This window comes from Astyanax mexicanus, chromosome 21, assembly GCF_023375975.1.
Source record: "Astyanax mexicanus isolate ESR-SI-001 chromosome 21, AstMex3_surface, whole genome shotgun sequence".
Classification (NCBI taxonomy): Eukaryota; Metazoa; Chordata; class Actinopteri; order Characiformes; family Acestrorhamphidae; genus Astyanax; species Astyanax mexicanus.
In genome coordinates, this window is record NC_064428.1 from 36,784,209 (window position 1) to 36,799,141 (window position 14,933).

Sequence of the window (14,933 nt, forward strand, 5' to 3'; positions counted from 1 at the left end):
TATCGCCCCTGATTGGCTAATAGCACTGCAACACAAGCAAAACAGACAGCAGTTACGGACATTTTTACACTAATAACGGTCCCGAGCCGAGGTGGGCGGGGCCATGAAAACTAATTGAGGGGTTGATGTAGACACGGTTGTAAGGGCCAGTATTAGTATAACAGTAATGGCATTAGAAATGTGTGTTACCACTAGGCACCTGTAGGTGGCAGTAGTGAGTTAGATTCGGATAACTGTTTTTTGAAGGTCATTAACAATTAGGCTCATGCAGGAATAAAAACAAGACAAGCAGAAAAAAGCCGAAGGAGCCTCACCTTTTCTGACCACAGTTTTAAGATTTAGGAATAAGGAACATGAATATAAATACCTAGTTTGCTGTTTATAAGCATTTTAATCGTTTTGTTCAGGTTTCTTGTGTATTATTTTTTAAGAAATAAATCTTTGGTTTGGAAACCTAAAACGCGAGTTGGAAAGTGAGTCAAGAACCGCATGGATCTACATAAATAGTCAGAAAAGTGCTCCAAGTGGGTGAAGAAACCCTGTGGATGTGCTGAAGAGTGGATTCAGTCATCTATATGCAAGTACTGACCTCAAGTTTGGATTTTTGTTGAAGGAACAAGGTAGAAATGTGTCTGGCTTTGCTAATGGAGTTAGCAATGACTCAGCTAAATTGCATATTACTGCTGTCTGATAATGCTAGTTCAGAGGAATATGGAAACCTTCCTTATGGAAAATAACCACATATGAGGATGATTGGAATTGTGCAGAAGGCTTTGAAGTGGCCTGCCTTAAAATCAGAAGACGGAGAATCATTAACAGAATTGGCTGTTTTCCTCACAAGCTGTCTTAATACAGTTGAAGGAATGGAGTTTAAAGAAGAAATGGATAGTCCAACAACCAAGGCAGAGGAATGGCCAGAAGTTTCAGCGAACAGAATTTCTGTGGCATGTCTTGATGATCTCATACACCTTCAGATGAAGCTTGACTTTCCTGAAGTTCAGCATGTAGAGAAAATGGAAATGTCTGTAGAAGACAGACGATTCATGGATTCGGTGTCTAAGTCAGTACAATTGGTAGATGGACGCTTTAGCATTGGTCTTCCCCTGAAAGCGGTGGATGCCAAGTTTAGATTCGGATAACTACAGTGTTTTTTGAAGGTCATTAACAATTAGGCTCATGCAGGAATAAAAACAAGACAAGCAGAAAAAACCCAAAGGAGCCTCACCTTTTCTGACCACAATTTTAAGATTTAGGAATAAGGAACATGAATATAAATACCTAATTTTCTGTTTATAAGCATTTTAATCGTTTTGTTCATGTTTCTTGTGTATTAATTTTTAAGAAATAAATCTTTGGTTTGGAAACCTAAAACGCGAGTTGGAAAGTGAGTCAAGAACCGCATGGATCTACAACGGTGCTTTTCCTGATCGACCTCTTTTTTCTGAATATTTTCTTTTACTAGTTACTGCAGACAATGAGGAAGAGGTTCATGTGCAGCATCATAAACAACTCAGAGAGACCTACTGTATTTCACAAAGAACAAGAAAAAGAAAACCTTTAAAGAGAAACCACATGAAAAAAAGCAGCACAGCAAAAGCAAAGTGATAAAACTCTTTCATTTTGTTCAGATTTTTAATAAAATTTTTATTTTGGTGCATCCCTACAGAGCGAAATCAACCCTAGCGTTTAAATCAATGCTGCAATAAATTAAATATAATTTATTGCTCTGACCTTGGCTGATGTATTGAAGTGCGGTAATGCGTTTCTCCACTCCCACATCCTCCCATCGGTTGGTTTTGTCCAGATAATCCGCTGCGATCAGAGGAAGAACCATGGCCATCAGGTTCTGTTCTCCACATCCACTGGGCATTTGAATCAGCTGGTCTAAACCCGCCCCACTGACGGCCACCTTCACCAGCTGAGTCAATGGCCTGCCTACACACACACACGCACACACAAACATATTTTAATATAATCCTGTTAATCTGAGCTAAAGGCTAAAGCTGCTGTTTCCATGTGGGTCAGCCAGACTTCTTCCTGTAGCAGTTTTCTCCAGTTTCCAAGAGGCTTCATCTGTAATTTCTCTAAAAATAAGAACTTCTACTTTTAATAGTTACAGAGTTCTCTGTGTTGCTGCTGCAGTAGAGAGTAACATCAGTAACTCTGTTCCAGCACTACAGCTTTAATACAGACTATAGGGTTTGTGAAATTACTTGATTTTTTTAAAAATCCATTTCCAAAACTTATTCTTTTTTAATACCATCTACTAGCTGTCAGCTGTTAATTAACAAACTGTTTGCTAAAAATCACCCCCTCTTTTTTAAATACACAATATACTATTTTTTTCTTCTTTTTACAGTTTTTAGATTTTTACAAAACTAATATTTTTGTTTTAACAACAAGTTTTTAGTTCATTTGTTTTCCTCAACTCTTTCAGGCCCTGCATCCACTGCAACAAACATCTGTTTATTTTTATTTTTGTGTATTCTTGCAGTTAACACATATTCAGGCCTGTTGTCCAACACCATTGACCTTTATCAGCCAATCAAACAGCAGCTTAGCCCCGCCTACTGCATTGGACAAAATAAAATAAAAAAAAATCTTGTGAGGCTACAAGTTATTTTTACTGCTTAGGCATGATTTGTGAAATAAAAAAAATGTTATATAAAAATTAAATAGAATAAAAATAATGATGTTAAAATTTAAATTCAAAATTATTACACCTCAATTAACATAAAAATATAAATAATATATTTATATATTTTTGGAGTGCCTTACAGAGAGAAAACAGGATTCTTCTTATATATACTTTTCATCACTGGAACATAATTAAGGTCTGAAAGAGTTAAAGGTGATTGGCAGTTCACGTCAAAATTTTGTACCATTTCCAGTTAATTTACCAAAAGTTAGTAAATTTAAGGCCTTCTGAAAATAACTTGGTGAGTGTAAAGCTCTATCTGGATGGGATTAGATTCTCAGGGGGTTCTGGGTAATTTTCTCTTAAATGGGTTTTTTTTTATCCTCTGTGATTTTATTCCTGTCCAGAACGATCATGTACGTGTTTTTCTCAGACGTCCTCTGAGAAAAAAGTTACAGGATAACTGAATTATCTACTGGTTTTCTCTGAACTTCATGATCCTCCGGTAATTTTAGTCCCGTCCGGATGCACATTTCTGAGTTTCGTCTCCTCACGGTTAATAAAATAGATATTTGTCCACTGCCGCGCACCGTAATTACTGTACACTTTGGGCGCTTGGGCGTTTCCACGGAGATCCACGTTAAAAACACAACAGTGAGTGGAAATGGAGGAGCTACTGAACTCCATGATGTCATGTGACCGAGAGAAAAGACTAAAAAACTCACTGATCCTCCTGCTTTTTAAATTGCAGTTCAGATGCAGGAGTTTAATCATAAACTCTGCACTGACTTTCACAGCTATACTGCATTGCTGTGAGAATGTGATTGCATTCACTGAAAAGACAAGCATTAGTGTCCACAAATATTCAGACAAACAAGACGCATTACCTCGTACTGCTATATAAGTGAAGGCATCCGTGTTCGGCATTTGATTCGTCAGGGTGGGCCGCTTAATTTCTTTTCTCTGTGTTCTACCTAAAAAAGACAAAAAAACATTTTTATATTATACAATCAGGAGAAAAATTAGAACACCCCTTGAAAACCCATGTGTTTTTAAGCCTATTTAAATATATAGACAATTTATCATCATGTAAAAAATACTCAATCAATGATACGATGATATGCGACTTTGTCTGAGCAGCCAAATCAGAATTTGTGTGAATTTTACGAAATAAAAACAATATTAGAGACTCGTCTCGTCTCAGAACCTCTCCCTGATATCTCCTGTAACGCTGGAGTTTACAAGGAGATGAAACTGAAACTTCACGTGAAGCGCTGCTGCTCTTTAATAAATTTAGCGAATCAGTTTATAAGTGTGAACTGTTCAGATCAATGACAGATATTAATCACATATAGACTACAGTGTGAAAAGCTCAAAGTAGACATTGAATATGATTATAAAACCAGTTTTAGTCAATTTTAACTCTTTTCTAAACGTATCTAACAGGGCTTTCAGTTACTTACCCTTCGGCTCCAGAAGAAGAGTGATCTCACCAGTGGAGGTCAGAACACCCTGGCTCTGTTCACAAAAGCATCACCACAAAAAATATATATATATAAAAATTACATTTACCAAAAATAGATTTTACTAAGGTTACATTTTCCATTAAGATCCTATTTTTACTAAGTATATCATATCATTTTCCTGTAAGAAAAAATGTGAAAAGGTGTGAAAAGTATTCCTACACTGCAAAAAAACTAAATCTTAGCAAGTTAAATTTTCAATTTTTAGGGCAATAGATCTTATTTTCTTCTCTGATAAGACTTTTAGTCTTATTAAGCTTTGTACATTTTAGATTATTTTGATTATTTTTGGAATAATGATCTTATTCATAAGTATAGATAAGCTACATTTCTACTTTGGTAAGTTAACTCTTTATACCTTGTTACAACAAGAGGGCAGAAGTTACACTCAGAGCTTTGCTGCGCACCCACCATTTAAACCTGAGTGAAATACACCCACATTTTTGGAGGCTTATGGGAAGACGTTTTGTTCTCACCACTACTTTCAGCTTCTTTATCACTCCATCCGTCGCCCCCATGTTCGGAGACCTGGCCAACACCTCGATGCTGTGCTCTCCTGCAGCCAGCGGGAGGATTACGAAAGGAACGGCTCTGGATGATTTTCCGCCGACGTCGACGATGGTCCGATACCTCTTCTTAAAGCTGGCCATACTGCAGACCGCCGGCGTGTCCTTCAGCTCCACCAGAACCTGCAAATCAGACCACAATCAGACATATTAAATAAAAAACATAAAAGACCTCTTAAAAATTACGAGTTTCTTTGATTTTACCAAATTAAAAACCTCTGGAATATAATCAAGAGGAAGATGGATGATCACAAACCATCAAACCACCAAACTGAACTGCTTGAATTTTTACACCAGGAAAAAAATACTAGAATTATCATTAATGATGAGCTAGCTAATCTTAGCAACGAGCTAGCTAACTTTAGCAACAAGCTAGCTGACCTTAGCAACAATCTCGCTAAAATACTAGAATTACCATTAGTGATGAGCTAGCTAATCTTAGCAACGAGCTAGCTGACCTTAGCAACAATCTTGCTAAAATACTAGAATTACCGTTAGCAACGAGCTAGCTGACCTTAGCAACAATCTCTCTAAAATACTAGAATTACCGTTAGTGATGAGCTAGCTAATCTTAGCAACAAGCTAGCTGACCTTAGCAACAATCTTGCTAAAATACTAGAATTACCGTTAGTGATGAGCTAGCTAATCTTAGCAACAATCTCACTAAAATACTAGAATTATCGTTAGTGATAAGTTAGCTAATCTTAGCAACAAGCTAGCTGACCTTAGCAACAATCTCGCTAAAATACTAGAATTACCGTTAGTGATGAGCTAGCTAATCTTAGCAACGAGCTAGCTGACCTTAGCAACAATCTCGCTAAAATACTAGAATTACCGTTAGTGATGAGCTAGCTAACCTTAGCAACGAGCTAGCTGACCTTAGCAACAATCTCGCTAAAATACTAGAATTACCGTTAGCAACGAGCTAGCTGACCTTAGCAACAATCTCTCTAAAATACTAGAATTACCGTTAGTGATGAGCTAGCTAATCTTAGCAACAAGCTAGCTGACCTTAGCAACAATCTTGCTAAAATACTAGAATTACCGTTAGTGATGAGCTAGCTAACCTTAACAACGAGCTAGCTGACCTTAGCAACAATTTCGCTAAAATACTAGAATTACCATTAGTGATAAACTAGCTAATCTTAGCAACAAGCTAGCTAATCTTAGCAACAATCTCACTAAAATACTAGAATTATCGTTAGTGATAAGTTAGCTAATCTTAGCAACAAGCTAGCTGACCTTAGCAACAATCTCGCTAAAATACTAGAATTACCGTTAGTGATGAGCTAGCTAACCTTAGCAACAATCTCACTAAAATACTAGAATTATCGTTAGTGATAAGTTAGCTAATCTTAGCAACAAGCTAGCTGACCTTAGCAACAATCTCGCTAAAATACTAGAATTACCGTTAGTGATGAGCTAGCTAACCTTAGCAACGAGCTAGCTGACCTTAGCAACAATCTCGCTAAAATACTAGAATTACCGTTAGCAATGAGCTAGCTGACCTTAGCAACAATCTCTCTAAAATACTAGAATTACCGTTAGTGATGAGCTAGCTAATCTTAGCAACAAGCTAGCTGACCTTAGCAACAATTTCGCTAAAATACTAGAATTACCGTTAGTGATAAACTAGCTAATCTTAGCAACAAGCTAGCTGACCTTAGCAACAATCTCGCTAAAATACTAGAATTACCATTAGTGATGAGCTAGCTAACCTTAACAACGAGCTAGCTGACCTTAGCAACAATTTCACTAAAATACTAGAATTACCGTTAGTGATAAACTAGCTAATCTTAGCAACAAGCTAGCTAATCTTAGCAACAATCTCACTAAAATACTAGAATTATCGTTAGTGATAAGTTAGCTAATCTTAGCAACAAGCTAGCTGACCTTAGCAACAATCTCGCTAAAATACTAGAATTACCGTTAGTGATGAGCTAGCTAACCTTAGCAACAATCTCACTAAAATACTAGAATTATCGTTAGTGATAAGTTAGCTAATCTTAGCAACAAGCTAGCTGACCTTAGCAACAATCTCGCTAAAATACTAGAATTACCGTTAGTGATGAGCTAGCTAACCTTAGCAACGAGCTAGCTGACCTTAGCAACAATCTCGCTAAAATACTAGAATTACCGTTAGCAACGAGCTAGCTGACCTTAGCAACAATCTCTCTAAAATACTAGAATTACCGTTAGTGATGAGCTAGCTAATCTTAGCAACAAGCTAGCTGACGTTAGCAACAATCTCGCTAAAATACTAGAATTACCATTAGTGATGAGCTAGCTAATCTTAGCAACAAGCTAGCTGACCTTAGCAACAATCTTGCTAAAATACTAGAATTACCGTTAGTGATGAGCTAGCTAATCTTAGCAACAACCTCACTAAAATACTAGAATTATCGTTAGTGATAAGTTAGCTAATCTTAGCAACAAGCTAGCTGACCTTAGCAACAATCTCGCTAAAATACTAGAATTACCGTTAGTGATGAGCTAGCTAACCTTAGCAACGAGCTAGCTGACCTTAGCAACAATCTCGCTAAAAATTACCGTTAGCAACGAGCTAGCTGACCTTAGCAACAATCTCTCTAAAATACTAGACTTACCGTTAGTGATGAGCTAGCTAATCTTAGCAACGAGCTAGCTGACCTTAGCAACAATCCCGCTAAAATACTAGAATGACTGTTAGTGATGAGCTAGCTAACCTTAGCAACCAGCTAGCTAACCTTAGCAACAATCTTGCTAAACTACTAGAATTACAGTTAGCAACGAGCTAGCTGACCTTAGCAACAATCTCGCTAAAACACTAAAATTACCTTAAGTGATGAGCTAGCTGACCTTAGCAACAATCTCGCTAAAATACTAGAATTACCGTTAGTGATGAGCAAGCTAACCTTAGCAACGAGCTAGCTGACCTTAGCAACAATCTCGCTAAAATACTAGAATTACTGTTAGCAACGAGCTAGCTGACCTTAGCAACAATCTCTCTAAAATACTAGACTTACCGTTAGTGATGAGCTAGCTAATCTTAGCAACGAGCTAGCTGACCTTAGCAACAATCCCGCTAAAATACTAGAATGACCGTTAGTGATGAGCTAGCTAACCTTACCAACGAGCTAGCTGACCTTAGCAACAATCTCGCTAAAATATAGAATTACCGTTAGTGATGAGCTAGCTAACCTTAGCAACCAGCTAGCTAACCTTAGCAACAATCTTGCTAAATTACTATAATTACAGTTAGCAACGAGCTAGCTGACCTTAGCAACAATCTCACTAAAATACTAGAATTATCGTTAGTGATAAGTTAGCTAATCTTAGCAACAAGCTAGCTGACCTTAGCAACAATCTCGCTAAAATACTGGAATTACCGTTAGTGATGAGCTAGCTAACCTTAGCAACCAGCTAGCTAACCTTAGCAACAATCTTGCTAAACTACTAGAATTACAGTTAGCAACGAGCTAGCTGACCTTAGCAACAATCTCGCTAAAATACTAAAATTACCTTAAGTGATGAGCTAGCTGACCTTAGCAACAATCTCGCTAAAATACTAGAATTACCGTTAGTGATGAGCAAGCTAACCTTAGCAACGAGCTAGCTGACCTTAGCAACAATCTCGCTAAAATACTAGAATTACTGTTAGCAACGAGCTAGCTGACCTTAGCAACAATCTCTCTAAAATACTAGACTTACCGTTAGTGATGAGCTAGCTAATCTTAGCAACGAGCTAGCTGACCTTAGCAACAATCCCGCTAAAATACTAGAATGACCGTTAGTGATGAGCTAGCTAACCTTAACAACGAGCTAGCTGACCTTAGCAACAATCTCGCTAAAATATAGAATTACCGTTAGTGATGAGCTAGCTAACCTTAGCAACCAGCTACCTAACCTTAGCAACAATCTTGCTAAACTACTATAATTACAGTTAGCAACGAGCTAGCTGACCTTAGCAACAATCTCACTAAAATACTAGAATTATCGTTAGTGATAAGTTAGCTAATCTTAGCAACAAGCTAGCTGACCTTAGCAACAATCTCGCTAAAATACTGGAATTACCGTTAGTGATGAGCTAGCTAACCTTAGCAACCAGCTAGCTAACCTTAGCAACAATCTTGCTAAACTACTAGAATTACAGTTAGCAACGAGCTAGCTGACCTTAGCAACAATCTCGCTAAAATACTAAAATTACCTTAAGTGATGAGCTAGCTGACCTTAGCAACAATCTCGCTAAAATACTAGAATCACCGTTAGTGATGAGCTAGCTAACCTTAGCAACGAGCTAGCTGACCTTAGCAACAATCTCGCTAAAATACTAGAATTACCATTAGCAACGAGCTAGCTGACCTTAGCAACAATCTCTCTAAAATACTAGACTTACCGTTAGTGATGAGCTAGCTAATCTTAGCAACGAGCTAGCTGACCTTAGCAACAATCCCGCTAAAATACTAGAATGACCGTTAGTGATGAGCTAGCTAACCTTAACAACGAGCTAGCTGACCTTAGCAACAATCTTGCTAAAATACTAGAATTACCGTTAGTGATGAGCTAGCTAACCTTAGCAACCAGCTAGCTAACCTTAGCAACAATCTTGCTAAACTACTATAATTACAGTTAGCAACGAGCTAGCTGACCTTAGCAACAATCTCGCTAAAATACTAAAATTACCTTAAGTGATGAGCTAGCTGAGCTTAGCAACAATCTTGCTAAAATACTAGAATTACCATTAGTGATGAGCTAGCTAATCTTAGCAACAAGCTAGCTGACCTTAGCAACAATCTTGCTAAAATACTAGAATTACCGTTAGTGATGAGCTAGCTAACCTTAGCAACGAGCTAGCTGACCTTAGCAACAATCTCGCTAAAATACTAGAATTACCGTTAGTGATGAGCTAGCTAATCTTAGCAACGAGCAAGCTGACCTTAGCAACAATCCCGCTAAAATACTAGAATGACCGTTAGTGATGAGCTAGCTAACCTTAACAACGAGCTAGCTGACCTTAGCAACAATCTCGCTAAAATACTAGAATTACCGTTAGTGATTAGCTAGCTGACCTTAGCAACAATCTTGCTAAAATACTAGAATTACCATTAGTGATGAGCTAGCTAATCTTAGCAACAATCTCACTAAAACACTAGAATTATCGTTAGTGATAAGTTAGCTAATCTTAGCAACAAGCTAGCTGACCTTAGCAACAATCTCGCTAAAATACTAGAATTACCGTTAGTGATGAGCTAGCTAACCTTAGCAACGAGCTAGCTGACCTTAGCAACAATCTCGCTAAAATACTAGAATTACCGTTAGCAACGAGCTAGCTGACCTTAGCAACAATCTCTCTAAAATACTAGAATTACCGTTAGTGATGAGCTAGCTAATCTTAGCAACGAGCTAGCTGACCTTAGCAACAATCTCTCTAAAATACTAGAATTACCGTTAGTGATGAGCTAGCTAATCTTAGCAACGAGCTAGCTGACCTTAGCAACAATCCCGCTAAAATACTAGAATGACCGTTAGTGATGAGCTAGCTAACCTTAACAACGAGCTAGCTGACCTTAGCAACAATCTCGCTAAAATACTAGAATTACCGTTAGTGATGAGCTAGCTGACCTTAGCAACAATCTCTCTAAAATACTAGAATTACCGTTAGTGATGAGCTAGCTGACCTTAGCAACAATCTCTCTAAAATACTAGAATTACCGTTAGTGATGAGCTAGCTAATCTTAGCAACAAGCTAGCTGACGTTAGCAACAATCTCGCTAAAATACTAGAATTACCATTAGTGATGAGCTAGCTAATCTTAGCAACAAGCTAGCTGACGTTAGCAACAATCTCGCTAAAATACTAGAATTACCGTTAGTGATGAGCTAGCTGACCTTAGCAACAATCTCTCTAAAATACTAGAATTACCGTTAGTGATGAGCTAGCTAATCTTAGCAACAAGCTAGCTGACGTTAGCAACAATCTCGCTAAAATACTAGAATTACCATTAGTGATGAGCTAGCTAATCTTAGCAACAAGCTAGCTGACGTTAGCAACAATCTCGCTAAAATACTAGAATTACCGTTAGTGATGAGCTAGCTAATCTTAGCAACAAGCTAGCTGACGTTAGCAACAATCTCGCTAAAATACTAGAATTACCGTTAGTGATGAGCTAGCTAATCTTAGCAACAAGCTAGCTGACGTTAGCAACAATCTCTCTAAAATACTAGAATTACCGTTAGTGATGAGCTAGCTAATCTTAGCAACAAGCTAGCTGACCTTAGCAACAATCTTGCTAAAATACTAGAATTACCGTTAGTGATGAGCTAGCTAATCTTAGCAACAATCTCACTAAAATACTAGAATTATCGTTAGTGATAAGTTAGCTAATCTTAGCAACAAGCTAGCTGACCTTAGCAACAATCTCGCTAAAATACTAGAATTACCGTTAGTGATGAGCTAGCTAACCTTAGCAACGAGCTAGCTGACCTTAGCAACAATCTCGCTAAAAATTACCGTTAGCAACGAGCTAGCTGACCTTAGCAACAATCTCTCTAAAATACTAGACTTACCGTTAGTGATGAGCTAGCTAATCTTAGCAACGAGCTAGCTGACCTTAGCAACAATCCCGCTAAAATACTAGAATGACCGTTAGTGATGAGCTAGCTAATCTTAACAACGAGCTAGCTGACCTTAGCAACAATATCGCTAAAATACTAGAATTACCGTTAGTGATGAGCTAGCTAACCTTAGCAACCAGCTAGCTAACCTTAGCAACAATCTTGCTAAACTACTAGAATTACAGTTAGCAACGAGCTAGCTGACCTTAGCAACAATCTCGCTAAAACACTAAAATTACCTTAAGTGATGAGCTAGCTGACCTTAGCAACAATCTCGGTAAAATACTAGAATTACCGTTAGTGATGAGCAAGCTAACCTTAGCAACGAGCTAGCTGACCTTAGCAACAATCTCGCTAAAATACTAGAATTACTGTTAGCAACGAGCTAGCTGACCTTAGCAACAATCTCTCTAAAATACTAGACTTACCGTTAGTGATGAGCTAGCTAATCTTAGCAACGCGCTAGCTGACCTTAGCAACAATCTCACTAAAATACTAGAATTATCGTTAGTGATAAGTTAGCTAATCTTAGCAACAAGCTAGCTGACCTTAGCAACAATCTCGCTAAAATACTGGAATTACCGTTAGTGATGAGCTAGCTAACCTTAGCAACCAGCTAGCTAACCTTAGCAACAATCTTGCTAAACTACTAGAATTACAGTTAGCAACGAGCTAGCTGACCTTAGCAACAATCTCGCTAAAATACTAAAATTACCTTAAGTGATGAGCTAGCTGACCTTAGCAACAATCTCGCTAAAATACTAGAATTACCGTTAGTGATGAGCAAGCTAACCTTAGCAACGAGCTAGCTGACCTTAGCAACAATCTCGCTAAAATACTAGAATTACTGTTAGCAACGAGCTAGCTGACCTTAGCAACAATCTCTCTAAAATACTAGACTTACCGTTAGTGATGAGCTAGCTAATCTTAGCAACGAGCTAGCTGACCTTAGCAACAATCCCGCTAAAATACTAGAATGACCGTTAGTGATGAGCTAGCTAACCTTACCAACGAGCTAGCTGACCTTAGCAACAATCTCGCTAAAATATAGAATTACCGTTAGTGATGAGCAAGCTAACCTTAGCAACCAGCTAGCTAACCTTAGCAACAATCTTGCTAAACTACTATAATTACAGTTAGCAACGAGCTAGCTGACCTTAGCAACAATCTCACTAAAATACTAGAATTATCGTTAGTGATAAGTTAGCTAATCTTAGCAACAAGCTAGCTGACCTTAGCAACAATCTCGCTAAAATACTGGAATTACCGTTAGTGATGAGCTAGCTAACCTTAGCAACGAGCTAGCTGACCTTAGCAACAATCTCGCTAAAATACTAGAATTACCATTAGCAACGAGCTAGCTGACCTTAGCAACAATCTCTCTAAAATACTAGACTTACCGTTAGTGATGAGCTAGCTAATCTTAGCAACGAGCTAGCTGACCTTAGCAACAATCCCGCTAAAATACTAGAATGACCGTTAGTGATGAGCTAGCTAACCTTAACAACGAGCTAGCTGACCTTAGCAACAATCTCGCTAAAATACTAGAATTACCGTTAGTGATGAGCTAGCTAACCTTAGCAACCAGCTAGCTAACCTTAGCAACAATCTTGCTAAACTACTATAATTACAGTTAGCAACGAGCTAGCTGACCTTAGCAACAATCTCGCTAAAATACTAAAATTACCTTAAGTGATGAGCTAGCTGAGCTTAGCAACAATCTTGCTAAAATACTAGAATTACCGTTAGTGATGAGCTAGCTGACCTTAGCAACAATCTCGCTAAAATACTAGAATTACCGTTAGTGATGAGCTAGCTAACCTTAGCAACGAGCTAGCTGACCTTAGCAACAATCTCGCTAAAATACTAGAATTACCATTAGCAACGAGCTAGCTGACCTTAGCAACAATCTCTCTAAAATACTAGACTTACCGTTAGTGATGAGCTAGCTAATCTTAGCAACGAGCTAGCTGACCTTAGCAACAATCCCGCTAAAATACTAGAATGACCGTTAGTGATGAGCTAGCTAACCTTAACAACGAGCTAGCTGACCTTAGCAACAATCTTGCTAAAATACTAGAATTACCATTAGTGATGAGCTAGCTAATCTTAGCAACAAGCTAGCTGACCTTAGCAACAATCTTGCTAAAATACTAGAATTACCGTTAGTGATGAGCTAGCTGACCTTAGCAACAATCTTGCTAAAATACTAGAATTACCGTTAGTGATGAGCTAGCTAATCTTAGCAACAATCTCACTAAAATACTAGAATTATCGTTAGTGATAAGTTAGCTAATCTTAGCAACAAGCTAGCTGACCTTAGCAACAATCTCGCTAAAATACTAGAATTACCGTTAGTGATGAGCTAGCTAACCTTAGCAACGAGCTAGCTGACCTTAGCAACAATCTCGCTAAAATACTAGAATTACCGTTAGTGATGAGCTAGCTAATCTTAGCAACGAGCTAGCTGACCTTAGCAACAATCCCGCTAAAATACTAGAATGACCGTTAGTGATGAGCTAGCTAACCTTAACAACGAGCTAGCTGACCTTAGCAACAATCTCGCTAAAATACTAGAATTACCGTTAGTGATGAGCTAGCTGACCTTAGCAACAATCTTGCTAAAATACTAGAATTACCATTAGTGATGAGCTAGCTAATCTTAGCAACAATCTCACTAAAAGACTAGAATTATCGTTAGTGATAAGTTAGCTAATCTTAGCAACAAGCTAGCTGACCTTAGCAACAATCTCGCTAAAATACTAGAATTACCGTTAGTGATGAGCTAGCTAACCTTAGCAACGAGCTAGCTGACCTTAGCAACAATCTCGCTAAAATACTAGAATTATCGTTAGTGATAAGTTAGCTAATCTTAGCAACAAGCTAGCTGACCTTAGCAACAATCTCGCTAAAATACTGGAATTACCGTTAGTGATGAGCTAGCTAACCTTAGCAACCAGCTAGCTAACCTTAGCAACAATCTTGCTAAACTACTAGAATTACAGTTAGCAACGAGCTAGCTGACCTTAGCAACAATCTCGCTAAAATACTAAAATTACCTTAAGTGATGAGCTAGCTGACCTTAGCAACAATCTCGCTAAAATACTAGAATTACCGTTAGTGATGAGCAAGCTAACCTTAGCAACGAGCTAGCTGACCTTAGCAACAATCTCGCTAAAATACTAGAATTACTGTTAGCAACGAGCTAGCTGACCTTAGCAACAATCTCTCTAAAATACTAGACTTACCGTTAGTGATGAGCTAGCTAATCTTAGCAACGAGCTAGCTGACCTTAGCAACAATCCCGCTAAAATACTAGAATGACCGTTAGTGATGAGCTAGCTAACCTTAACAACGAGCTAGCTGACCTTAGCAACAATCTCGCTAAAATATAGAATTACCGTTAGTGATGAGCTAGCTAACCTTAGCAACCAGCTACCTAACCTTAGCAACAATCTTGCTAAACTACTATAATTACAGTTAGCAACGAGCTAGCTGACCTTAGCAACAATCTCACTAAAATACTAGAATTATCGTTAGTGATAAGTTAGCTAATCTTAGCAACAAGCTAGCTGACCTTAGCAACAATCTCGCTAAAATACTGGAATTACCG

General features: G+C 38.1%; 1 protein-coding gene across 1 annotated transcript in view; it reads right to left on the reverse strand.

Moving 5' to 3' along the window:
- The window catches only part of LOC103023561 (complement C3), a 68,147-nt gene that overhangs the window by 21,965 nt on the left and 31,249 nt on the right, over window positions 1-14,933 (reverse strand). Inside the window, exons 21-24 of the mRNA XM_049469867.1 lie at window positions 4,638-4,850; window positions 4,102-4,156; window positions 3,526-3,612; window positions 1,732-1,935 (exon numbers count right to left, since the gene is read on the reverse strand). Coding sequence (XP_049325824.1) covers window positions 1,732-1,935; window positions 3,526-3,612; window positions 4,102-4,156; window positions 4,638-4,850 — 559 coding nt within the window. The remainder of the gene's footprint in view (window positions 1-1,731; window positions 1,936-3,525; window positions 3,613-4,101; window positions 4,157-4,637; window positions 4,851-14,933) is intronic.